The 26,673-nt window shown below is 37.6% G+C and overlaps 1 protein-coding gene across 1 annotated transcript; it reads right to left on the minus strand.

The window, feature by feature from the left end:
- Nucleotides 1-3,454: 3,454 nt before the first annotated feature.
- On the minus strand, nucleotides 3,455-7,673 carry LOC149848697 (vesicle-associated membrane protein 714-like). The gene is made up of 4 exons (XM_089996969.1): nucleotides 7,370-7,673; nucleotides 5,769-5,959; nucleotides 5,248-5,411; nucleotides 3,455-3,927 (listed from the first exon to the last, which is right to left on the minus strand). Exons 1-4 carry the CDS (start codon nucleotides 7,584-7,586, stop codon nucleotides 3,837-3,839), a joined length of 663 nt encoding a protein of 220 aa, XP_089853095.1. The 5' UTR covers nucleotides 7,587-7,673; the 3' UTR covers nucleotides 3,455-3,836.
- Between the last annotated feature and the right edge of the window lie 19,000 nt (nucleotides 7,674-26,673).

The following is a 26,673-nucleotide window of genomic DNA, read 5'->3' on the forward strand; positions in this document are numbered from 1 at the left end:
AATTTGGAAAAAAAAAACTGTGTTTAAAATAAGAGAAATAACTTTTGTTTTGTCAACATGGATCAGTATGACAGCACCTCTCCCTGTCCATCTTCTCGGCACACTATACGAAACAATCTTGTTGATTCAGAATGGTGGTGAATGATTTAGGGCAAGAAGATGCCTCGGTGTGGCAGTGGCCACACGTTTTTGTATAGCAGATTCTACTTAAGAATTATGCTGCTCAGATCTTGATATTGGTCCATTGATGAACTAACACCTTGTTGGTTGATATCTGGTATTCATGTTTTGTTCAATGCCCACCAGAGAAGGCCTCTGGCCTCTTTTAAATGAGGTATCTTTCTTGCTGAATTGTTTGTGTCACCGTTATAATTGTTTATATGACTTCATGACCTTACTGTGAAAACTGAAAGCAATTCTTTCAAGACACTGGATGGGTATGAACAATGACTTTTCATCTTACTCTATGCGTACTATGTCATATATGGGTACGAATATGGTGAACGAGATCCAGGGCTTTGTTTAAGTGCCTGCCTATGTGACACTGGCCAATCACATAACAGCATTCCGTGGGCCCATAGTGACAAATATCGCGAGATTTATGAAAATCACAATAATATAGTGAGAAATTGCCCAAAAGTAAAAAAATGGCAATTTCTCACAAGATTTTCAAAATATCGATTTTTTTTTGGCAAAACATAAATATTGCAGTTTAAATGCGATATTCACGTTTTTAACTGCTATTTATCATGAAAAAACCAAGTGGTTTTTATTTTTAAATATTTTTAATTTATATTTTCTTATAAATTTTTTATATTTTTTATTGTCGAGATTTTGCCGAAAAAAATGCAAGATTTTCAAAAAAATCAAAATCTTGTGAATTTTTGACCGTCCAAAAAATGTGTTTTACCGTTTGTCACTATGCGTGGGTCCCACAGTAACAGAATGCAAGCCCCACTCAGAATGCTGTCATGCTGTTGGACTATCACATGGGCAGGCACTTAAGCGATCCTTGTATCCCTGCTCTGAACATGGGACCTGTTCCAAAGATCTATATTATTTTTAAGGGACATTTTCGTTTAGGGACAACCGATTACCCCTAATTCCAAAAATTGGCCTCACTCTTTTGCATTTTCTTATAAGAGCCATAGGTTTCCTGAAAAAAACTGCTGAATATGAACCTCAGATAAACGTAATTTCATGAGACTGACATTCTGAATTTCCTGATATGGTAATGGTAGGTCTTTGTTTGGCAGTTCCTGAAAAGCCTGAGCCAATATCAGGAAATGTAGAAATGTGAGGTGTATTTTCAGAACTAGGAGCAAAATGTTGGCCTTCAAATGAAAATTTCCCTATTTTTAAAGATCTACAGCTTGAACAATGATAACTCTGGATCGGACCCTCCACTCTTTGGACCCTGTGAATGGTCTTAGATTCGGATCATGCCCAACCATGTATCGTACCCGTACATTAACCGGCCAAACATACCATGCATTAAACAGGATTAATAAAGTTAATGTTCAATGACTAATTGAAAACTATCACAACTGTAGAATGTTCTGTGATCACTAATAATACAAAAAGCTTTACAGATCTAATTTTGCATGACTAGATGATATCTGTTCAGTCGGATTCGGTGAAGCTTTTTCCAGTGTTTGTTTCAGATCCAAATCCAGTTAGAACCTCATCGAAAACCAATTAAAATCTTCCCCACTGTTACATTGCATACAATGGTTGGCCCAATAATGAGGCTCCAAAGATGGAACCCTTGATAAAGAGTCCATATATTAGACATCAAAATTGAAGGTCACAACCGATGCAGCCAAAACTGTCTTAGGAAAGCTTGAGACCTTATTGCAATATCTAGTGGAAATTGTGCAATTTAATCCATGAATTTGCTTCTTCTTTTTTATGATGATGACAAGGAACCCTCGCCGAAGCAAGGAAAACCCCGGGTGAGGCCCCACAACCACCCTGCCTTACGTGGCCCACCTTTAAAAGCTACGGAGGCACCCGTAAGCCAGCAGGGTTTGATCCGGTGCCTTCATCTCAGTACCCTCACAACCACCCTACTGGCCATCCGGGCGACCCGCGCAGTGGTGAATGCATGAATTTGTTTGTTGTTACAAAACTTAACATAATTCTTGGGTGTGTCTTAGGGCAGTCAATGGCTTAAGGCTTATCCAACTAAAGCTATGTGGACCTTATAATAATCGGGTCTGGACCATCCAAAGTAAGTCCAACCATATAAGTAGGCTGGGCCTATAGCGTCCAACTAGTAACCATGTCTGGACCTGGACTGATGGCTTATAAACCAGGCCCCAATCCCACAAAAAATGAAAAAAAAGCGTATGGTTTTTTATAATAGAAAGAAAAGGGGTGGCTAACCTAATTAAACCGAATTTATTTAACCATTTGGATCCTAACCAGGACCTGGTCCACCAAGTCACGTTCGATCGTACCTAAACACAAGCAAACTTAGCTGGGTCCTGGCCAGGTCCGACCATTAGACAACCCTAGTGTGTTGAATGCGTCAGCATATTCAGAAAGATCTGATAAGAATGAGAAATGAAACATGAATCCAAAATATTCTTAATTATATATTATAAATAAAAACGCTTAGTGCCCACAAGGGGGCTTGCTCATTTGGTAGGTCCGACTTGTGGATAGTCTAAGGGAAAACCCCCCATCACCGACCACACGTTGGCTGGCCTCCAGTTGGTAAAACCCTTGAGATCTCCCCTGCCCACCGGAGAGTACACCCAGCTTCAACCTTGCAGCAAGTGATGTCTCTCGTGCATTTCAAACTTGTGACGCCTCATCAACTTGGTGACATTCATAAGTCACCCCTACCAGATGAGCGAAGCCTTGGTGGGCGAAAAGTTTCTGTATTACCAACTTCAATTTACACAAAAAAAAAACCTCCAAGAACTTCCTATCCATAGGACAACATTGCAACTCTCCAATCTAGAAGGCCGGTTGCTTAATGACCCTGAAAAAAAGTCTAAAAGACAAGAACAACCCGATCCTCTTTTCCCGCAAGCATTAGTGTATTTAAACTAAATTGACCACTTTGCTTTCGACTTATGCAAACACTTTTTGTTATTAATTACACCTCAAAAGAAGAAAACTTAGTGAGGGAATCATTTTCCTAAATGTATTTCATCTTAATTGACTACGTGCTTATGTTATTAATTGAGCACACACTTGGGGTATTTGAACATGCAGTGCAAACACTCGGTCTACAGTAAAGAGAATGGACTCAATGGACAGCTAATAGCTTAGGTTATTCCCACAGGAACCAGCCATCTATCGAAGCATGATGAGCTCTGGAAGGTGGGCTGGACCCAGGTTGCCTTAACACATGGGATTTAACAATGATTCACTAACTTTGCTTACTGCTAAACAGCTTAGAATTCAAGAAATATGTGAAAAGTTATCAACAAACTATGGAGAATAAACACAGCTAATTCCCATTGATCTCCAAATAGACAAAACGAAAACACCAAAGAGAAAATAGACTTCGCTTTTTATGGCAATTGAATAGAAACAATTGGTTGGAGCAACAAACTGTTCTACTCCTATGTACAGAAAACCTGACATCTACATAAAGCTACCAAACATACAAACACAGCAGATTTAATCCTCAAAACTGAAAATACACACGTCTGTCTGACAGGAGCCATCAATAACGTCCGCGGAAGCAAGTCGAGAATTTTTTGGAGCACTCCCTTCACATGAAGTAAAGGCAAACAACCAAATTTGTGGCACCTCTTAATGTAATGGAACGCGAAAGATCGAATTCACATTTACCTCAATGAAGATAAAATGTACATTCAAGACCGGCATGACTTCAGTGTAATGCCACCACAAATGGCAGCAATGATAATGTATACCACCACCAGGATCAGGCAAATCAGTAAGCACCTGTAACACAAAAGTAAACAAGAATTTTATGTGTACTGCTATTAGATGGCCTAATTTTGGAAAATGCATATACAGTTTAAATGATATAGCTTCTGCCAAGCTCTGCAAAGTGGACATTTACAGTTGGCATGCAGTTTCTGCGGTAGTGAATGCGAAACTGAAATCTGGGCAGCACTCACGTTACAGGCAATGAACCAATTTGCATGAAGTTCAAGAAGGGACCCCATGGACATGGTTATAAATGACTTGTCTTGAATCTATAAAAGTCTGACTTGACTTGCTATAGAATCAACTTAGCAGTTAATAATATTAGTTTCAAATTGATAGCGGATGCAACCAGATGATTTGACACTGTTGGGTGTCAAATCTGACCTAAGAGTCCCAATTCCCATATCCCTGATTTTGGACACTGGTTTCAGTGATTCCCCATGACAAACATCCCACAGATACAGATGGAACCATTTTAAGGTGATGTGTGCCAGGTAAACAACATATGATGTACAATTCATAAGTTCATGTCAGTTACACAGGTCCCTTCTGTGGCTTCCTGACAAACCTCAGCAACAGAAAAAGTATTTTTTTTTCTCATGCTGCACACTAAGAAGTGATGGGAGTGTAGTGAAGCTTGGTGAGCAAGAAATACCGATGGATGATTGTTTCAAATATTTGGGATCTATCATTCAAAAGTATGGAGAAATTGATGGAGATGTAAATCATAGGATAAAGGTTGGGTGGATGAATTGAAAAAGTGCAACTGGAGTGTTGTGCGATCGTAGAATGTCATTGCGGTTGAAGGGAAAGTTTTATAAGACGACTATTAGGCCCACTTTACTATATGGTACGGAATGTTGGGCTGCCAAGAGACATTATATTCAAAAAATGAGTGTAGCTGAGATGCGTATGCTTAGATGGATGTGTGAAAATACAATAAAAGATAAGATTCAGAACGAGGAAATACGTAAGAAGGTAGGCGTTGCACCCATTGAAAATAAGATGAGGGAGAATCGTTTACGGTGGTTTAGACATATTCGGCGAAGGCCTAATGATGCTCCAGTTAGAAGGATGGATAAATGGGAAAATATATTAGTTAAAAGAGGTCGGGGTAGGCCTAGGAAGACATGGATGGAGATGATAGGAAAGGATATGAATGCTTTGAACCTCACCGAGGACATGGCATTGGATAGAAATGATTGGAGGAGAAGGATTCATGTGGAAGACCCAGAATGATTTTATTTTTTGGTTCATATCGCCGACCCCAATTGTTTTGGGATGAAGGTGATGTTGTTGATGCTGCACACTAAGAATCAATCCAATACTTACAAAAGCTTGACATTCTTCATCCACAGAGCACGGCGAAGACCTCTAGACTGCTTCTTGAAATGAAATGCACTGTCTTGCATTGTTGCAGTTTTATCAACAAGAAGTTCAATTCGATCACCTCTCTCAAGAACCTTCTCAATGTTTTCCACCATAATAGCATGCACCTGAGAAAATGCGAGATTGTCAGTCCACCAACTCTAGAGATACAGATGCTAAACATCATATGGGGCAACAAAATGGAACATGTCTCGAGTCAGAGTAAATATGATCATACAACGTCCATGAAATAAAAGAAAATATGCATTACTGAATGGGTGAAAAAAGGAAACAAAAAATAAAAATAATGGCAACTTTCAGAAGTCAGTGACATGAAGCCATGATTCTTTTCAGAAACAACCTCAAGGTTCCCTTGATACGTTCAACAATATCAAAGTTGTGTTCCCTCCCACTAACAAAATTGCATTTCGTCATCTCTACTTTCATCATAAATCATATATGTGAATTCAACTAGAAACACTTGCCTCACCAACTTCAGCCCGCACACGGATGAGAGTATCTGCACTTGGGTTACTAGTAAAGAACTCCATCTGTTGATGTAACACTCTAGAGAACTCATCATTCATTGCATATGGTGGAGCTGAATGAGCTACCCGACCATAATTTTTCAAGAATCTCATATGTATGTCCTCCAAATACGCAAATGGGAGACGCCCTGAGATAACCAATCAAAATAAAAAACCACAACAGCATAAAATAATGTTGTGCATAACCAGCAAAAGAACAAAAGATCAATCATGATGCCCTACCTTACAATACCCAAAGAGGAAATGAAATTCCAAGGATCTATCCTTAAAGTGGAAAACACAAGAAGAATATCCAGGCACCTAAACATGAAAGCAATAGAAATCTGATACATAGGGGAAAAAAAACACGAGTGGCATATTTGCAAATGCATAGATGTCCTATGTCAGTGTCTCTTTTTCCTTTTCCCCCTTTGCAAACAAAATGTCATTAACAGCATACCAAGGTAATGGAAGTCATGCAAATAATCACATCAACAAAGTTTGTATGGTAGAACTTCAGTAAAATTAGGGATTAATGTCCATCTCCATATATTATCTGTTTATCCACTATCCCCTTCAAGTTGTGACATGATGCAGGCCCCATTCATCTCTCCCAGTCGCTTGCTTCTAGCTTGAGTTTGGTTCATGATTATTTTGTTATATGAAACATAAATTATTATTATGAAGAAAGTCGCTATGGATTGCCTACTCCATGATGGCATGACAGCTACAGCTAAGTCTTTAGGAAATTAGTGAGAATGCCAAAAAAGAAAAAGAATTTGGTACTATACATAAATCTATAAATTTGTTACTGCATTTTTCTAGCTGATTTAACTTCCATATCTATCCATGCTATTGCAGTGTCCAACTTCTCAATAGTATGCGCTGAGATCCACCATTTACGTTTACGATTTACATAAATTATACCAAATAAATAAGAAAGATAGAGAAGGGCCATTCAGAAAAGAAAATCATGCACAGGTTTTCCCACTCATCAACGTCTAGCAACCAGAACCCTAAAATTTCAAGAAATTTATTAACAAAAAGTAGATAGACGATACCAATAAATTTTTCTTCTCTCCAATAGCAATAATCACTAGATTCATACGGAAACCTAAGAGTCAGACTTCCGAGAAAAAGAAGAGCCTAACCATAGGAACAAGTTCAGATCATCTCGGACTCTCTCGTCTACCAAGCAATCCACAACAGAAACGCTAAGCCTCAGATAAAAATGAGCAAGCAATAAAGTTATCCTTCTGTAAAACAAAACACGAAGTTCCTTCCCCTAATTTAAAGAGAAAAGGAGCATCTACGACAATTCAGTCACTAAAGATCTCCAGAGAGAACAAAGTGTGAAAAGAAAAACTAAATTCAGGAAAAAGAACAACAAAATCCAACTCGGACCTTCTCAATTACGAAATCCACTCCCCAAAACACACAGAAAAACAAAATTTTGATCAGAAAAAAGAGAAGCATTAAACCGTTATCGTTCGTTCAGATCAGAAACGACGAGGGTTTTGGAAGCGAGGAGCAGCGATCGATGCGGGAGAACAACTCACTGCCGAAGGTGTCGTTGGCCATGCAGAGGAAGGTGAGGCCGTCGGATCTGAGGATGTGGAAGATGTAGCGATCCTGAGAGAAGCAGAGCCTGGATTCATCCGCCGCCGGCAGCTTCTCCATGATCCTCCGGGCGACCGCCCCCGCGTTTCCGGTGACCGCGCTGAACTCCGCCAGTACCACGCTCCCCCTAGCTACCACCGCGTAGAGGATCGCCATTTTCCGACGGAGAGAGAGAGAGAGAGAGCTCCTCCTCTCGCTTTCGGTGGGGATCGGAGCGGAGGAAGATCAAGAAGAAGAAGATCTCATCGAGAGATCGAGAAGAAGATGGGGATTTATATTAAAAAGAAAAAAGAAGAAGAAAATTCAGAATTAAAAGGTGCAAAAATCCGCTCGGTCTACCTGACGGTCCACGAGCAGCCAGGCAGAGCTTTACGTATCGAACCGACACGATACGAATCGGAATCCGTTCGTATTTGGTTCGTATGTTGGCATTATTGAATATACGACGGATATTGCCTAATCCGGATCCGGATTCGAATGAGAAAAGCTAATCAAGGATCCGGATCTGACTAACTTACATAGCTCATTTTTTCATGCATTTGGATTCAGATATCTATTGGAAACTTGGACTCATATTCAGACTGAACGCGGGTTCCAGTTCGGTTTACTATGTACCAAATCTGAATCTGATTAATAATGGAATATTGTTTGTTTCTACTGAATCTAACTGAACAAATTTGGAGTTGATCTGATAGTCAACCTGAATCCATACTGTTGGCATCCCTTGAAGGGGCGTCAAGCAGGGTATCTGCTTGGATCCAAATTGGTCAACTGGATATGGTTGGGGTATCGCTTCGTCTATGCTTTCGGGCTGTCTAGTGTTTTGTTTTTGTTTTTCTGTTTTTATGATCAAGCTAGGGGATTGAGGCCCCCTCATTTCCATTATACAAGTCCTAAAGGTGGCTATACAACCAGGCTGTCTATTTTATTATCAAATAAAGAAGGGAAAGCACACATTTTTCTTTTCTTATCGTAATATGAAATCGTATCCTATATATATATATATATATATATATATATATATATATATATATATATAGAGAGAGAGAGAGAGAGAGAGAGAGAGAGAGAGAGAGAGAGAGAGAGACTGAAATATGTAAACTAGTATGAACAAAGATTTTCATAGGGTTTTTTGTAAATCTAACCCTGTAGATGCATTTAGTGTGATCCATGCATTTGCTTGAAATTGACTATTGGATCATCATAATCTGATCAAGAAATGTGATTTTGTATGATTGAATATTTACACAAATTTTGAGCCATTGATTTTCAAACCTTAAAATATTCTTCTTATGCATCCTAATGATCTAAGAGTTTGTTTCTATAAAACCAAGCATCTAGATCACATTCATATGGCAAATTTTAAAAAAAATAAATTATGAAAATTTTGGTGCATACGAGTTTACATATTTTGCTGGTTTACATATTTCAGTTACCCTATATTAATTTATTTATTTATATGTATATATTAAGGGTAATGTTTGCATCTCTCATGCGTTAGGAACTCCTTATTAAAAAATATAATAATTTTATTTTTGTAGTATTTGTGCAAATGTGATCTACATATTAAGTTTAGAAAAAGCTGACCTCGTTTTCCTAACATATGTCATATTTTTATGATTTTTTTCCATATTTTATATAGGAAAACTGTGTGTTCGGGGGTGGAGATAGGGTCACCTATGCAGGTGATTTAAAACACCAGGGCTAGGACCCTCATCTCCAGGACCTATGCTGGGTTTTGGATTAAAAAATCATGTACTGAATTTTCAAACCTAAAAAAAAAATGTCCAAAAACTATAATAGAAAGGTTGTTTCTTAGTATTTTGACCCAACTAAACATATTCATGAGGGCGGATTTGGTCAAAACAACTTCCTCCTATGAGTTCCAACTAAGGAAGAGGGGGGGTTCCTTGCCCATGAGGTTTCTTACTCAGAATGAAAAGAATGGATATTGTAGTGTTTTGATGTGATTAGGGGTGTCAATGGGTCCGGTTTGACCCAGACCCAAACCGTATCAAACCCTATAGGGTCAGGGTTTTGATAATAGATGAGAAGGTCTGATTAGAATCTGAGTTAATCCCAAAGGGTCCGATTAATATATGGAGCTGGGTATGATTAATTTGTAAAATTTCATACCAGACCCTGGCTCGACCCGGGAATTCCAACTAAGATCCACAAATTTTCAATGTAAAAAAGATTAAAAAAATATTATTTTACCGACTATGGTTCATGTAATTCTTATAGAATTTGGGTATGGTTTCTCTTATGATGGTTCAATTGGACCCGGGTTCAAACCCTGTACCATCACCTCGAATCAGGCCTGGGTTTGGTTTCACGTAGTTCCAACCAAACTCAACTCGTTGACACCCCTGGATAAGAACCTCCACACTGGCCACTTTGTCTAGTCGGGTAACCCATCTTCTCACACAATATGCACATCATCATATAATCTAGAGCCAAGCTAGGTCCACGCAATGTCCCTGAAAGTGAGACAATAAGGTCCCATCTTCTCCCCCATATTGCTAGATTCATGCAAGGCTGGCGACATGTAGTTCTACGTCCGATTGCAACTTTCCCTTTCTAGCAGTATTTTTTTCTTTTTCCTGAGAAAGAAAATTCACTTAAAGATATAATAGAAACTTGATGAGTAAAGTTAACAAGAGTGACTAGAGGCTAATTAGTAGCCAAACTATAGAAATTGAAGAAGCTTGAGAAAATGGTTACAAAAGTCTGCCCGCATACATTAGTATATGTGGGAAATACATAAGTTTGTTGAGAAACATTTACCAAATAAGATCTGAATGGGCTGCTATTAAAAAATAAAAATAATAAAGCGTTTCAACAATTTTATTGGAATATGGAAATATCTGAAGCAGCGTTTTCAGTATATATACTTGCTTGGAAGGCAGTTGGGCTTGCCAGCATCTGTGCTCATTCACAAGATGAATTACGGTTGCCGTCGACCTTGATGCAGGAGCAGGAGCAGGAGCAGGAGCGAGTCATTATCGGGTCTACAAGGTCCATCTAAATTCATTTTCATGATTTGATTTTTTTGTAACTATTTAGTTGGGATCTTAGTTTAGGATTTTATTTTTATATCAGATCTATCTCAAATCTATATTGGTTCTTGAATCGTATTCGGATGATAGTTTAAAATTAGATCTATCTTAAATCCATATTAGGGTCTGGGTTTCTAGGATTGCTTTTAGTGAAATTCTTTTGGTGTTCAAGTGAGTTCCCTTGAGTATATGTGAGAATTTAAGTGTTGTGCTGTTAAGTGTGTATGTGCACTTGAGTTCCTTCCTCACATCTCCTTCTCTCTTTTTTCCTTTTTGGCCATTTCAAGTTCCACTGTGCTTATTGGGTTTGGCACCTTGAATGCATTGTAAAAAATTCGACATTAACTTCGATGATCTTGTCCTTGTCCAAGGCGATCGTCGGTGGTGGGATATACTGTCAACACTGCTAACTTTCTCCGAAGCCGAAGGGACGATGAAATAGTCCTCATGGATAAGATTACAGAGATCTCATCTTCAATCTTCTTCCTGGCCCTATCTATCTGTACCCTGTCCTTGTCTGCAGCCATTGATGCAGAAATCAAAAGCTCGCCCTTGCTCTGAAAGCCGATCCATCATTGTTTAGTCGAGACCCTGTTCGGGCCTAATTAAAAGATCATCATAGGATTTACGAGTGGAATCCTTAGTGAGCATTTCATAAGAGAAACTTCAGTGACCTGAACAAGGATTGCTGCCATAGGATCGGTGTTCCTCTTGTCCGGATGGAGTTCTTAGTGCCTTTGCCTTCTATGCATTGGGATTTTTTTATATTTGCATGGAGAAAGTGCCCCCCATGATCATAGACCTAGCCGCGTTGCCTCTGCTTGTCGTACTTATGGTTGCTGTTTTGACAGCGTACAACTCTGTGCTTGTCCACAGAAAGTCATCACGCTTCGGCTTGTGCAAGGGGTGATACCCATGAGATTTGAACCTAGACCACCAGCCTAGCGGCTTAGGTCTCGTCCCACTATGCCAAATCCCTTTGGGACTTGTATGCCTTACTGATGAGTGGCCGTCTAGTTTTGGCCTCAGTTGAGTAATAACGGTGACATTTATATGTTGCCATTAAAGGGTACACCCCCAAATAGCAGCAACTTATCCTATAACGGTGATGCCCTTAAGTTGCTGTTATAGGAAATAACGGTGACATATAACTCATGGTTATAAGATATTAAGTCTCTGTTATTGGCTTATAGCAACCTTTTTTGTGGCCCTATAGGCTGTAGCGGCCAAAAATATATACATTGTTTGTTTAGCACCCAAAACCTACCACTAACAATATATTACAATAAATGCATAAAATACTGAAAACAACCAAAAGTCAATCAGTAAGCCTAGCCTTTCAGGTAAGCTCTCACCATAAAATACTGGAAATGCTCACCAAGCTGCTAAATAACCAACCAGTGGAGACTCAAAAATATAAACTAGAGGTATCCAAGATAGGAATGCATGAAGTGTTGCTATGAGTTCCGTTCTTTGGGACATGGACAATACATATAAGCTTAGCTCTCGTGTATAAGTTGAAAGTCACTGTGACAAGACCAACAACAATTATCACATTGGACATTGTTCCAACCAAAAAAATGTAATGCAACGATACATGAAAAGGTATAAAGGTTTTTGGCTTTAAAAAAAAAGTGAAATAATAAAGAAAATAAATAGCAAAACTTTGTCATAAAGGATTTTGCTTATGGCACCTGTTCAATGATTGTTTTAATTCTTTGATCTTTTGCTGTGTCATCTCCCCTCTGGAAAAATCAACCACCACCTCACTCAAAAGTTGATAGCAAAAAGGCACGCGACCATCATAGCCAGACCATATCAAGCAAACAATAACTGTTGCTGTTTAGTTGTAGACTATCTTTTCCTTTTTGGTGTTGCAGTGGAGGACTAAAGAAGCTGGTGAATCAAAAATAATTTCATAATATCAGATGTTACCTTTAAAATATGCATGCAATTCTCACATATTGTTTCACTGCTCTTCGAAACTGAAATAAGATCAGAAATAAATGATGGCCATCTAACAGGCCATTCGTGTTTCAAGACCTGCAATACACTAACAATTTTGGAATTTAACTCACTGTACTGTCAACTGGAGGAAATATTTATGAAATTCATGAAGGGATAATACCGAGAGGTTAGCACTATTTGACAGACTACATGCTAAGTTTCACAACTTTTCTTTGTCTGCCGAGTGTATGTGTGTGTGCATCAGTACAAAAAATTGTAAACGACCTAATGAGCAAAATTCCAGGACAAAGCAACTGGAAAGGAAAGTGAATACAAAACAGGAGCAATCATACTTGATGAACAAGTATAATGTTCAATTTATTGACGTAAAGCCTTTCCCGCCTAAAAGAGATCTCATTACTTGAGAGCTATTTTAAGATACACAATCAATGAAAAGAGAAAAACATACGCCTTGGAAGCAAGAAATACATGAGGAAATTACCAAACTAACTCAATTAACTATTATGCAATACATCTGACCAGTGGCGGAGCCAGGGGTGGGCGGCCGCCCACCCTAAAATTTGAAACCGAATCGACTCATGACTCGGGAAACTGAGTCGAATCAGGACTCGTAAAACCGAGTTGACCGGACCCGGGCTCTCGATGAGTCTAGAGCCTGCCAAAAGGGGCGAGAGGTAAAACCCTTGCCAGTTTTCTAAAGCTCTGCCCCTCCGTTCCGGCGTTCCCCTTCTGTCACAGGCAAGGCGGCAACCCCATTCGCCGGCAACCCCTGTGCTCTGCAGTGCTGCCGGCCTCCCTTCGGTGAACCTGCGGTGGCGGTGCCCCCCTCTGAGCTTCTTCCTCTCTGCTGCAATCTTCGGCGATGCGAGGCACCGGTGTCGCAGTCAGTTGGACCTTCGCCAATCTCCGGCGACCATCGCTAGCAGTTTGAAGAAGACCCTCTTATCTCCTAAATTTGAGGGTGGGTTTTGTTCATGTTCAGTGGCTCTGGTGATAAAGTGTCCAGTTATCCATTCTACAGGAGCAATACAGGCCAACCCTTCAATTTGGTTCTTGGTCCTTTCTTTTTGGGGCACAACTGAACGTGGGTCTAGTTTCTTTCCTCCTTTTTGGGCGCAACCTCATTGGAAGAGTCAATCTTGCGATCCTTTCTTGGTCATCGTGCGTGCATAGGACTCTCTTTTTGTCCCTACTGCTAAAACAAGGTATGGATGTCTATCAATGTAACGAAGGCAACAGATAGTGTATCTTTATCTACCAGATAGTTGGTGTGAGTGAATTGCTTGTTCTCGATTGTCTAGGATTCTTGTAGTGAGTAACTGTGGCCATTGAGAGATTTTAATAATTGGGCGTCTGTATTTTTTGTCTAACAGGCATTTTTATACTCTTTTTGCTTGAATTCTGCATATGGTGCATGTTGGTCATCATCGGTGTCATAAAAAATGTATTCATTTTTTAGCTTAAAGTTTTTTCTGGGTTCTACGGCCAATCTTGGTGGTCAGAGGCGGAGCTGGGGGGGGGCAGGACTGGGCTGTAGCCCAGTCCTGCCTCCCGAAACAGTTAATTTTTTTTTAAAAGCCCAGTCCTAGCCAAGCTCAGCCCTGACTGCAACAAATAGTTTGATTTGTCCATATAAAATAGATTTTTATTAATAATTGTAGCCATTTTTTATTTTATCTCAAAAAAAAATTTTGGGGGGCGCTGCCCCCGAACCCCCGACTATCACACCATTTTTTTTCTACACCCTTGTTTGCCCACCCCTCACATCAATCCTAGCTACGCCACTGCATCTGACATTATGAAATTACCAAACTCTGTTCTTTTTTCACAAGGATCTCTCACCAAAAAACTCAAAGATCGTCGGCCTTAGCCGGCGGTGTTGTCTGAGGCGAGAGGCTGCAGAGAGAGTCGTACGCAGCTCCTGGTTGAGGCGGCTGCAGGCGGAGGGACAACCCCTCTGGTCGATCATGATCTGCAATGAAGGGAAGCGGCGACACCTCCATCCGTCTGTTCCCTGACCGAAAATCCCCCTTCTCGCCGGGGACATTTCCTGTATTTTTTTTCCTCTTAAAACCTGAGTTTCGTCGAGGGAACACCCACCGCACATATTGTCGTGGGTGTTAGATCTCCGACTGCTCTCCATCGCTGGACGATAGTGTGTGATAGTTTCTACTGTCGGAGAGACGCTGCAGCAGAGAGCTCCGTCGAAAGGGCCTGCTCGTCAAACCACTGAGCCTTTAAGGTCGGCTAATTCCGGCATAATCTTCAATGACAGACGACGACGGTAGGAAGCGGCAGAAAGAAAAAAAGGAAAAATAAGAGAGGGATTAGGGTTAGAGAAGGGTCGAGCCCTTCATTTTTTTTCATTTCATTTTAATGATTGTTAACATGTTTTTACGTTACAAACTTGGCAATAATTTAACCGAAGCAGGTTATATGTCTCCCCCCCCCCCCCCCCGAACAGGGGAGTTAGCTACATCTCGTATGTAAGCATGTGCGTCTCGTATCCCCATGTTTGTCAGCATTAATTAGCGTTGGAGTTTGATGCGATTGCAAAGACTTAAGTATCCTCTCCTCCATTGGTGTAAAAAAAATGACGATTCTTGAAAAGGAGTGGTTGTAAAGACTTAAGTGCCCCGAAGATGCTTATTTAAAACCCAGTCTCTGCACTGCAGGATTATTCGAGAAAGAAATCTACCCTGAAGGAGGCCATGAACATCAACCCTCTCTCTCTCTCTCTCCCTTCTCTTTTTGCTTCTGTGCGCATCCAACAGAAGATCATACATTGCTCCATCAAGCACTGACTGACCTGCACATTGACTGTTGTGGAGCCTGATTCAGAGTTTTGATCCTTACAGGAGGAGGGTTTGGGGGCTCCTCCCAGCGTGTGTAGCATCATTCAACTAAATGAGTTGTAGATCCTGATTCAGAGTTTTACCCTTACAGGAGAGGGGTCTGGGAGCTCCTCCCAACGTGGGTAGCATCATTCAACTTGAAGAGTTGTGGAGTCTGATTCAGAGTTTTTACCCTTACAGAAAGGGGGGTCTGAGGGCTCCTCCCAACGTGGGTAGCATCATTCAACTTGAAGAGTTGTGGAGTCTGATTCAAAGTTTTTACCCTTACAGAAGGGGGGTCTGAGGGCTCCTCCCAACGTGGGTAGCATCATTCAACTTGATGAGTTGTAGAGTCTGATTCAGAGTTTTTGCCCATATAGGAGGAGGGTTTGAGGGCTCCTCCGAGCGTGGGTAGCATTGTTCAACTTGATTCGTTGTGGAGCTTGATTTAGAGTTTTTGCTCTTATAGGAGGAGGGTTTGGGGGCTCCTCGCAGCGTGGGTAGCATCGTTCAACTTGATTTGTTGTGGAACCTGATTTAGAGTTTTTGCCCTTATAGAAGGGGGGTCCGGGGGCTCCCCCGACATGGGTCCCGGGTGTCATGGTCAAAAAATGCACAGGGTATCGTGGTGAGAAAGACATATTTTTGTTCCAAGAAAGGTTGGAAGAAATCAATGGAAAATCCAGCAAGGAGCATGCCAGAATCAAGATGTGGATGTCAAGCGAGAATGGTGTTGTGCAACTCAAATAACACAGAATAATAGGGGTCTGAATTTTAGTTAAAATGAGGAATGAAATGACAATAGAAATCACTGAAAATTTAAAGAAATAAACTAGACTCAATAACGAAGACACCACTTTTTACGGATTTGGAATATGACCTCCGGTTAAGGAGATATGACCCTGACAAGTTGGTCCTAATTCATGTAGTGATTTAGAGCGATTTGCTTACTGAATAACACTACAAATCGATATAGTGATTTGCGGAAGACACTACAAATCGTTATAGTGAGATTCAAAAACACTATAAATTGCTATAGTGATTTGCGGAAAACACTACAAATCGCTATAGTAAGATCCAAAAACACTATAAATCACTATAGCGATTTGCGGGCTCGTTGGAGACCCAAAAACACTACAAATCGTTGTAGGAAAGCCCGATAACACTACAAATCGTTGTTGGAAGGCCCCAAAAAAATTTGGTCCGGAGGGCACTGCCCCCCGAGCCCCCCGCTAGGGGCGGCTCCCCCTCGACCCCCGCTCGCTGACCGCGCAGCGGGATCCGCGCCGAGGGGGAGCCCCCAGACCCCCCTTCTATAAGGGAAAAAACTCTAAATCAGGCTCCACAACTCATCAAGTTGAATGATGTTACCCACGCTGGGAGGAGCCCCCAAACCCTTCTCCTGTAAGGGCAAAACTCTGAATCAGGCTCTACAACGAATCAAGTTGAACGATGCTATCCACGTTGGGAGGAGCCCCCAAACCCTCCTCCTATAAGGGCAAAAACTATGAATCAAGCTCCACAACTCATCAAGTTGAACGATGCTACAGTCAGTGTGCAGGTGAGTCGGTGTTTGATGGAGCAATATAGGATCGTCTGTTGGATGTGCACAAAAGTAGAGAGAGAAGGGAGTGAGAGTGAGAGTGAGAGGGTTGATGTTCATGGCCTTCTCCAGGGAGAACTCTTTGCCTCCCTTGATTTTTTCTCTAGAGAGAGAGGGTTTTACAGTGTTTTACGGAGAAAGAAGAAGAAGACTTTGAAGAGTCAACATCATCCTCGACTTTCTGGATGGAGGACATGTTTGTCCTTTTTTTGAACCGTTTGTTTTTTCTTTTTTGAATAAAGGGCATTTTTGTCATTTTCTCAAACCATCACTTTATGAGAAGAATAGCAAGAAAGGGTACTGAAGTCTTTGCAACCACACCAGATTCCAATGCTTAGTGATGTCAACATACACGGGAATACGAGCCCCATGTGCTTGTATACGTGGTGCTCATTCAAAGCCCCAAACACAGACGTGGGATTCAGTGAATCATCCGGGGGGAACATACACCACCCTCTCTAATTTAACAACAACTTTTTTTGTCACCGTTAAAAACACAATTTCTTGTATATATATATATATATATATGATTGTATTATAACATATTTTTCAAACTGCCCTTATAATTTTTAACATTTGAAATTTTGCACAAGTTTGAAAAAAAAATCATTTGAGGCTCGATTTTTAGACTGAAGTCTTTGAGTTCGGGCTTGACCCAGGTCTCATCGACAAGGTCGAGACGAGCCAATCGAAACGTAAAGAAGAGTTTTATTTTTTACTTTTAAATTCAAGTAAAATTTGAGCAAAAATCGAGTTATTTTTTGGCGAAACTCAAAATTTGATATTCATATAATATGTCGTTAGATGCGTCTCAAAATTTTAAGCGCAATTGTATTTTAATTTTCTCGATTCGGGCTACGATTGCGTGAAAACCACGTTTTTATAAAAAAAAGAGCAGTTTGTCGAAATGGATCCTAAGTTGGATCGAATTGGATCCAAAGCCTATAATTCGAATTAATATGAATCTGGGTCCTAATTAAGTCCTACTCAAATATGGATTTGATCCAGGTCTTGATCCATTTTTGTTTTGAGTATAGGTTTAGATCTTAGATCCGGATCTAAATCTAAGCCCAACATTTTTCTAGCTTTAAATTCAATATAAAGCCTTAATTTGGGGTTTAATAAGGTTAAGAAGACGTCTGGGTTAATTTAGCTATTTTTGAAAATATTTAGATAATTTTAATTAATTAATATTTAATTAATTATTTATTTATTTATTAATGTTAATTCTGAATTTTATTTTAGGGTTGAGTAGGACTCCTTAAAAGAGTCTTTATTCTTACTTAAGGAAGAGTTTTATAAAAATTGAAAGTTTAAAAAAAAATAAAAAAGTCAACTTTTTGAAGAGTTTCAAAAAATTTAGAAACTAGGTAGAGAAAGAGTTCCTTTTTGAGAACTCTTTGACAAAACGCTGGAGAAGAGGGAGACGTCACCCCCTCTCCCACTCATTATATAAATAGAAGGGAAAGAGAGGAAAAAGGAAGAAGAAGAAGGCGCTTCTCCTCCAGCCATCCAACCCCTTGTTCCACCATTACTTTTATTGTTTTTTCGATCCACGCAAAGGAAAGGGTTCTCTCTTTTGAATCGAGCAAGAAATCGAATGTTGATTCGATTTTCATGCAATATTTAGTGTACATCCTGATTAAAGAGTGAATCTATGCGTTCACTCTACAATCCATGGACGAGGATCCATGGATCTCCTTTCATAAGTATGTTTTGGTTCTTTACATACTCTAAAGAAATAAAATTTGGTATAGGTGTTTTCTACATATACAGAATTTGATTTGTCCATATCTATGTCTTTTGCTGTAATGATACAATGCTTATTTTTTTGTTGTAATAGTAATAAAGGTTGGTGAAATTTTTCAACGTTGTTGTTTGTATTGATTCAGATTTTTGAAGAGTAATAACATGTAAAATTACTGTTGGGTTGGCAGGTTTATTAAAATCTCTACTATGGACATGGTGTTTCACTGCAGAGGGGTAATTATCTCATATCAATCAACACAACCAAACTCTTAGATTTTTCATCTTCTTATAGATGAGAAAATTACAATTTTAAAAACTCTAAATAAGACAAGGTTCCTTCTTGCAATCCAAACAACTACCTTATTGATAACTTCCAATCAAAACAAACGTATCTTAAAAATATTGATCAAACACAATGATCCAATATCCAATTGCAATTATCTAAATCTACATAAAACAAAGATGGATCCAAGATGATCCAATGAATCTCAGTTGAAGAAGACTTGCCCTCACGTATGAATTCTGCTTATGTTCCAATTTTGCTCCACTTTGAGGGTTGTGGGTCTACAATATGGAACTGAATAGTTTATTTGCTCCAAAAGTTGCATTGACCAAACAGAGCATGCTTTAATATGTGAATGAAAGCCGGAGATGTTCTTCACAAATCATCTATAGTCTGTTGGATCTCTACATTGATATGGATTAAATGGATCTAGTGGCAGTTTGATTCAGGGTGGACAAGTTGATAAGTCATCGACTTGGACCTCCCACTCTAACATGTGTTGATCTCTGTGCCATTGTTGATCCTCTACAAACAAGCTTAGGTTTTGGGATGGGTTCTATTTGGGTAAGTTGAGTTTGGGTAAGAATTGGATTTGGGTAGGAGGTAGGGTATGGGAAGGTTTTTGTTTGATTGGATTCACTTGGTTTAGATCCAACTTATGGTATCCTGTTAATAGAATAATGGGGTTCAAGATGGGTTTTGGAAGATCCAATATAAGGGATTTTAATTCAGGACTTGGTTTTGAATCCAAATCTTCTTTAATTAGATATGAGTGTTTGCTAGGCTCTAAGAGGGGATTTGGAATGAGTTTCAGATTTGCTTCAAGATCCAACATACATTGAAAAAGTTATTCAAAGGATGTAAAGAAGACAATATACAACTTAAGAAAAAGGAAACTGTGAAATCCAACAGTATACTTAATGATTTGTTGGTCAAGGGTCTCACAACTCTGTGTTTGTAGTGTCAGTCTATAAAATTCTTTTGTGTATTCTTACACTGACGTTGAACCTTAATAACAAACTTGGTTTGAAGATTGGTAGAAGTGGATCTTGAGACATGTGGGTTATTATGAGTTTTTGGCCAACCGTAGATCTTGAGTTAAGAAATGATTTGGACAGGTATGAGAATAGGTTTTGGCATGGCATGATTGTTTTGAGTAGGTATTTAGGCCATATCTTGTTGGGTTACGAAAGGTTTGAGGTTTATTTGGGTTTGAAATGGATTTTAGCGGATTTTGTTATTGATCCAAAGGGTTTGGGCTAATCAAGTTTGACTTCGGGTCAATTTGGTGTTGAGAGAGGCATTTGAAGCATCCTATTTTGAATGCATAAAACGATTCTAAGAAGGTGGTAGACAAGTGGTTCATGAGATCAAATCAGTTCATAAAGAAATCAGTTTGGCTCACCTCCCTCCAAGAGAAAATGCTCACCACCACCACTAGCAAACCATAGGCCAACCAGGGATCTCTCATCAGTGGATGGGGTTTTCGCTGGTCGGTCCTGACCAGCGGCATGTCACCTGTCACATCCCTGTCAGCAACAACCCTAGTTCCTGCCAGATGTTGGTAGTGAAAACCTGAAGGGTCAAGCAGCCATTCGGTAGATAGATGAAGGTTCTGTCAGTCAAGTGTGACCAATGAAAAGTTGGTGGTGGGCCGAGATGGGGTGGAAGAAGTGGGGGCTCAGGTGGCTGCCATCGATCTTGTTGTCTAGGTGATGGTGAACAGGGAAGGCCAGCGATTGACAGCTAGGGTTGCCACCGGTCAAGACTAGTTGGTGGTGTCCCTATTTCCATGTTGTGGTTTTTGATGGAGGGTGTGTGTGTGCACTACTGTTGGTTATATTCAATGTTACTGTATGGCCATGCACCCTCACATGCATGGACTAGGAGAGAGGTGGGCACAATCGCTTCTCAATGCATGGTGATGCAACATTTTCAATAAAGCATTTTAAAAATATATTTTCAATAAAAATATTTGTGCAAACCGTGCATCAAATCATAAAAACCAGTTCACACTAGTGGTGAAGTTCGGGTCAAACTCAAGGAACGAGAAAAATACTTTGTATTCCACAAATAACTAAGCTACTCTTTATTGCCTTGAAAACTAACAAAATTAATTAAATAAATAAACTAAGAGTGTTGCCTCTACAGAGGGCTTAAACAAGTAAAAATAAAGTGCCTTATTACAAACCCAAATTGAATTGAATTGAAATAAAATAAAAGCCTAATCTAAAAAGAAAATAAAAGGTCTTTAGTGCATGAGCTTTTAGTTCCTTTCTTGAACTTTTGGTTTTCTTATTTCTTGAGGGCTCCGTGAGGGGCTTTCTGAGGACCTAAAAGGCCTTTTGAGGGGGCCTTTTAGGAACTTCGGAGGGCTCTTTGAGGGTACTTTTGAGGGCTCACCGTACGTCTGAATGCTTTTCTGCAAAAATCAAAAGACAAAATACAAAAACTCACAGAAATCTAATGTTAGTTTAAGTTAAAAATCACAAAAAAATATGAGTTAAACTAATATGAAATAAACTCATAAGATGTAACTAACCATGAACTAACTTGAATGAACTAAACACTAAATGACATAATAACAAAACAAACTCACTAACATTCTAACTAAAAGCCAAGAACTAATAAAAAAATCAAACTAAATTAACATAATTATATGTTGTACGGAAGGTAAAGCTAAACTAATCTAACAAAATCTGAATATAAAATAAAAAATAGACTAATTATCTAATTTATGCTACCTACGTACTCAATGAATAAAAGCTAAAGAGTAACAATCGGCTATATTAGTTTATATTCTAAGCTAACAATATTTGCAATATTAAGCTAAGCTAATTAAAATCAATGTGAATTAACACAGATCTAAGCTAATTAATACATGCTGGAAATAATAAAAACTAAACTACAACACTACTAATTAATTATCAATGCAACTAAATAATTAAACGAAATCGGCTAATATTTGAACTAGTTAAACTATCTATGCAATATTCAAGATAAAGACTAAAAGCTAACTAACTACAATTGACGTGACTAACCTTAAATATGACTAACTGAATTAAGTTAATATTAAACTAGAATACTATGCAATAAAAATAATAATCTAACTTATTCTCAAGAAAATGCTAGTTAAAAAAAAGAGAAAACGACTATGAGTTACTTTCCTAACTAAGCAAGATTGAACTCACAAGTCGGGCGAAACTAATGAATTAAAATGAATCTAACTTAACTGATCTAGTTCTGGAAACAATAAATTACTAACTACAATTATCTAAACTAATTAATTATCAATAAAAATTGAAAACTAACGAATCAGCTAATATTGTATTCTATTCTATGCAAGATGGTAATGGAGAAAAACATAGACATATGTGAATGATTGTATGAAAAAAAATGAGAATCAAATTCTAATAACTAAATCAATTAACATAGACAGATGTGAATGATTGTATGAAACTAACTAAATAAAAAAAATAAAAAATGTAGCAATAATGGGAATAACGTGAGTTGTGCTAAAACAAAATGATAATAGATGAAACGAGGATTCTACTCTAACGTCTAACTAAATTTAATTGGGTTAACCAAATTTAATCTAATGACTGTAAATTAAACACTATCTTATGCTACAACAAAACATGATTAACAAAATACTCTACACTATATTAAAAAGAAAAAAAAATCAATATCAATACCCTAATCAGCTAATATTATTAAATCTAATCTCAATTTAATTAAACTAATTTCTGAAACTAAACTAACTAAATCTAAGAAAACAACAATAACTATCGTGAAACAAGATTAACAACTAAAAAACAACGATTATCTATTGGCATGCAAATCAAGAAAAATGATTATTTTATAATTTAACATTTTTTTTAAATTTTCAGATACAAGAAAACTAAACTAAACTAGACTAGATTAAATCAAATGAACATGCAATGACATTATTTATGATATGCAAAACTAAAACTACAAAGAAACGAGGAAGAAGAAGCAAATCGTACGATCGACTTCCGACGGATGGGTTGAGAAGAAGAAGATGATCTTTACCGCTGCAATCAAACGAACTCTGCTCTCTCTTTGAAAGAGAGGATGCGAGGAACTGACAACAACAGGATTTAGAAGAAGGATTGAAAATTATAAGAATCTAGAAGAAAGAGGTAGACAACCGGTCGATTGAACAAGGGGGAAAAAAGAATAAGGGGATGCAGAGAGGAGAGTGAGAGAGAGAGAGGAAGGCACATGCTACAGAGGAAGAAAAAACATGGTCTGCTGCTAGAAAAATTCTATTTATACTAAAAATTAGGTCAAAACATGATTTTCTATGAAAGTCCAATTTTTTTTCAGAAATTCCAAAACAAGTCTTCCTTAAAAATGTGTTTTTCAAAAGAGGTTTTTCCTAAACTAATTAAACTTAGTAACTACTCTACTAGTCTAATTAGACTATAAATTAAAAACTCCTAAATTAAATAAAACACTGAAAAATGCAGGGCAAGCTTTGAAATATGCAATTTTCTGATATTTTCAATTTCAATGCGGTTGCTCGAAACTAACGATAAAAATGGGTTTTTGATGTAATTTTTATATGGATCATGCAAAAAGTAGTATGAATAAAATATAAAATGTATGCATGATCATATGAGATGCCTGATTATGCATAAGTTTTGTATTTTATTCATTCATTTTATGCATAATCTGTTAAAAAATTATATTAAAAATTCATTTTTATCAATGTTTTTGAGAAACTACTTTAATTTTGAAAATAAAGGAAAAACCATATCTTTAAACCCTTGCATTTTTTTAGAGTTTTAGTTAGTTTAGAATTTTCTAATGTGTAGTCTAATTAGATTAGGAGTGTATTAACTAATTCTAATTTATTTAGAAATATATTTTTCTTAAAAACACATTTTTCTAGAGGCACTATTTTGAAAATTTCAAAAATTATTTGGTCCTTTTTAGAAAATGCATTTTCTGACCTAAATTAGAGTATAAATAGTGTTATTTTCTTAGAGGGAGGCATCTTTTCCTCTTGAGAAAATGCAGGTCTCTTCTCCTTCTTCTTTTCTCTTCTTCCTCCTTCTCGTTCCGAACCAGTTCTCCCTCATTCTCTTTCTTTCTTTTTTTCCCGTTTTCCTCTTGCTTCTAACTTTTTTCTGGCACTGGTTCTTCTTACCCTCATCGACGAACGCACATGCAACTCAGAGGTAAGATCGTTTTTTTTCTCAACCCTCCATCGAAAATGGATTGTGAGGTACGTTTCTTCTCCCTCGTTTCTCCATAGTTTTTAGTTAGATCAGTGTTTCATTGCATAAAGCATGGCATACTCATTGAATATTGTTTGCATTTAGATAGTTGTAGAGTGGTTTCTTTTCATGAGATTTGTGATTTTTAACTAGTTTAGGTTTAATGTATATTTAATTTACATTAGGTTTTTAGATATTCAGTATTTGCTTATAATTAATTAATTAGGAAATCTAAAGTAGCTTATTAGGGTTTTATAATTTTTTTATCAGCTTTTAATTTTCAATACTTAGATCTAATCTTTCCTGTTTATTTCCATTTAGTATTCATTAAATCATGTCTTTTACTATTTTTGGCATGTTAGATTAAGTTTCATTTAGTTTTAATCAATGTCAAATAGTTATTTCCTTACATTAGAAATCAGTAGATAGAATAAATCGTTATTTAGTTTTGTTTTATTATTCAGCCAAATAGATTAAATTTATTTATTATTTCCATCAGTTAGTTAGGTTTATTTTCAATCTCAAAAGTTTTACTTCCCGTATTTAGATTAGGATTTAATTGCTAATTATCATTTTTTTAGAATAGATTTAATTTTTAGCCGATTTAGATAATTGTGACTTTTCTTTTAATTAGTTAATTTTAATGTCATGTTAAATCTTGCTTTTCAGTAATTAAACTGATGCATATTTAGTTTTATGTCATTAGAGTAATTAGAAATTAATTAGATGAATTATAATTAGTTAAATTGATTTAGCCATTTTTTATTATTCCATTGCAATTCTCGGTTTTATTAGATAGTATTAATTTAATTTACGTTAAGTTAGTTAATAGTTTAGTGACATCTTGATTTTATATTGCATAGGATAAATTAGTTAATTAGCAAAAATTAACGTTAGTTGATGCATGGTACTTGTTTTAATTCATTGAATATTTTAGTTAGTTCATATAATTTTGTTAGTCTTATTTAGTTGTTAAATCATTAAATATGGTACAACAAGTAGTTACTTTGTTATTTGATTTAGTATTTAGTTACTTAAGTTCAATAGTCGGTTAGCATACTTTGTCTTTTTTGTGGTTAGTTGATTGTTGCAATGGTAAAATAGAGGTCTCCAAACATCCACCCAATGTTATATCTGTGCGCATCCGCCGATACACATTGTATCGCCAGAAATTCGATAGGCTGCAGGCCTGAATTGGCTATTTTTTAATAAAACATAAAAGATAAAAAAATATTTTTTAATAGTTTTAACACATGTCACGTTACACATAATAATTTTTTATTAATTTTTAGGCCGATACAAAACGAGAACGATTCAGTTGAGTATGATTATCGACCGATACAGCTGAATAGGTGGCTCAATGATTCAGGGCTGATACCGATACTGACAACATTGCATCTACCTGGTGAGGTAGTTTGACCCAATGTTGCCAACAACTGGTCTTGAATCGATACAAATGCACTATCGGTGTGCCCACTCTGACCTGACCATAAACAAGGTTGGGGGGTAGCACTGCCCACATTGTTGGGTGGGTCAAGGTGGGCACTGTCCTAAAGTCTAGGTGTATTTGTGCCACCTTATAGTAAAAATTTTGGGCCAAGGAGGGCACGTGCCCACCCTGGCTCCAATGCGGCTCCACCCCCGAGCTTAACCATACAATGCAGAAGATGAATGGATGATTTAGTTTTCAACATTATATGGTTTCTACTTAATCTGAACCCCCAAACATGTTTATCATTGCTCATTTGCTAAAAAACATGCTTTGGATCAAACTATTTCAAGGAGAAAACTTGAATTTCTATTTGAAATTTGGATGCAATATAAACCATTGAGTTTTAGATTCATTTACAAATATGTATAAACAACAAAATTCTCTAATTTAGTACATAGTTTCCACTAAATAAACTATAGATAGAGATCAGATTTTTTAAGGTCTTATTTGCAAAACATGAGATGAAATTTTGAAAACTAAAACTTTCGAAATGTGACATAGACTAGACATCTGGTATAAACCTCATTACACATAAAGCTCATCAAACTTTTTCAAGTTACAACTCCAACAGAGCATTAGCATAAGAAACTTTGCTTCTCCAACATAGAGTGGCAATTACATTATGAAAGTGAATCAAAATCTACCCACCACTGGCTAATGGAGTTTCTTCAAGAAGGTATAAAAGTGCCAAGGAAAGAATAATGTGATCGGTTCTACCTTTGAAATGCTAAGGTCCCTTATTTCAGAAATCAAGTGTCATGAAGAGGAAGAGGATTTTTTGAAGACTTTTCTGACATATATGCAAAAGAAAAAAAGAAACTCAGAAGGTGACCTGTTACTGACAAGCTGGGACTCTTAGAACTGTTAGGAAAGTTTTAAATTATTAATGGTTACTACCAAAAGTGTTTTGAAAAGTTTAGTCCCATATCTAAGAGAGAAAAGTTTTTCAAGAGGTTTAAATAGAGAGTTTGTAATCTATTCTTTACTTTGGTAAGCCTTGAGTATTTAG

Source organism: Nuphar pumila, chromosome 1 (genome assembly GCF_984573655.1).
Source record: "Nuphar pumila chromosome 1, dmNupPumi1.hap1.1, whole genome shotgun sequence".
NCBI classification, from domain to species: Eukaryota; Viridiplantae; Streptophyta; class Magnoliopsida; order Nymphaeales; family Nymphaeaceae; genus Nuphar; species Nuphar pumila.

Excerpts from the sequence above, each read along its gene's own strand:
- LOC149848697 (XM_089996969.1), bottom strand. The coding sequence starts at position 7,586 with ATGGCGATCCTCTACGCGGTGGTAGCTAGGGGGAGCGTGGTACTGGCG. Across the intron at positions 5,960-7,369 it reads GGCCAACGACACCTTCGGCA|GGCGTCTCCCATTTGCGTAT; the intron begins GTGAGTTGTTCT and ends TGGTTATCTCAG. Across the intron at positions 5,412-5,768 it reads TGCGGGCTGAAGTTGGTGAG|GTGCATGCTATTATGGTGGA; the intron begins GCAAGTGTTTCT and ends GCATTTTCTCAG.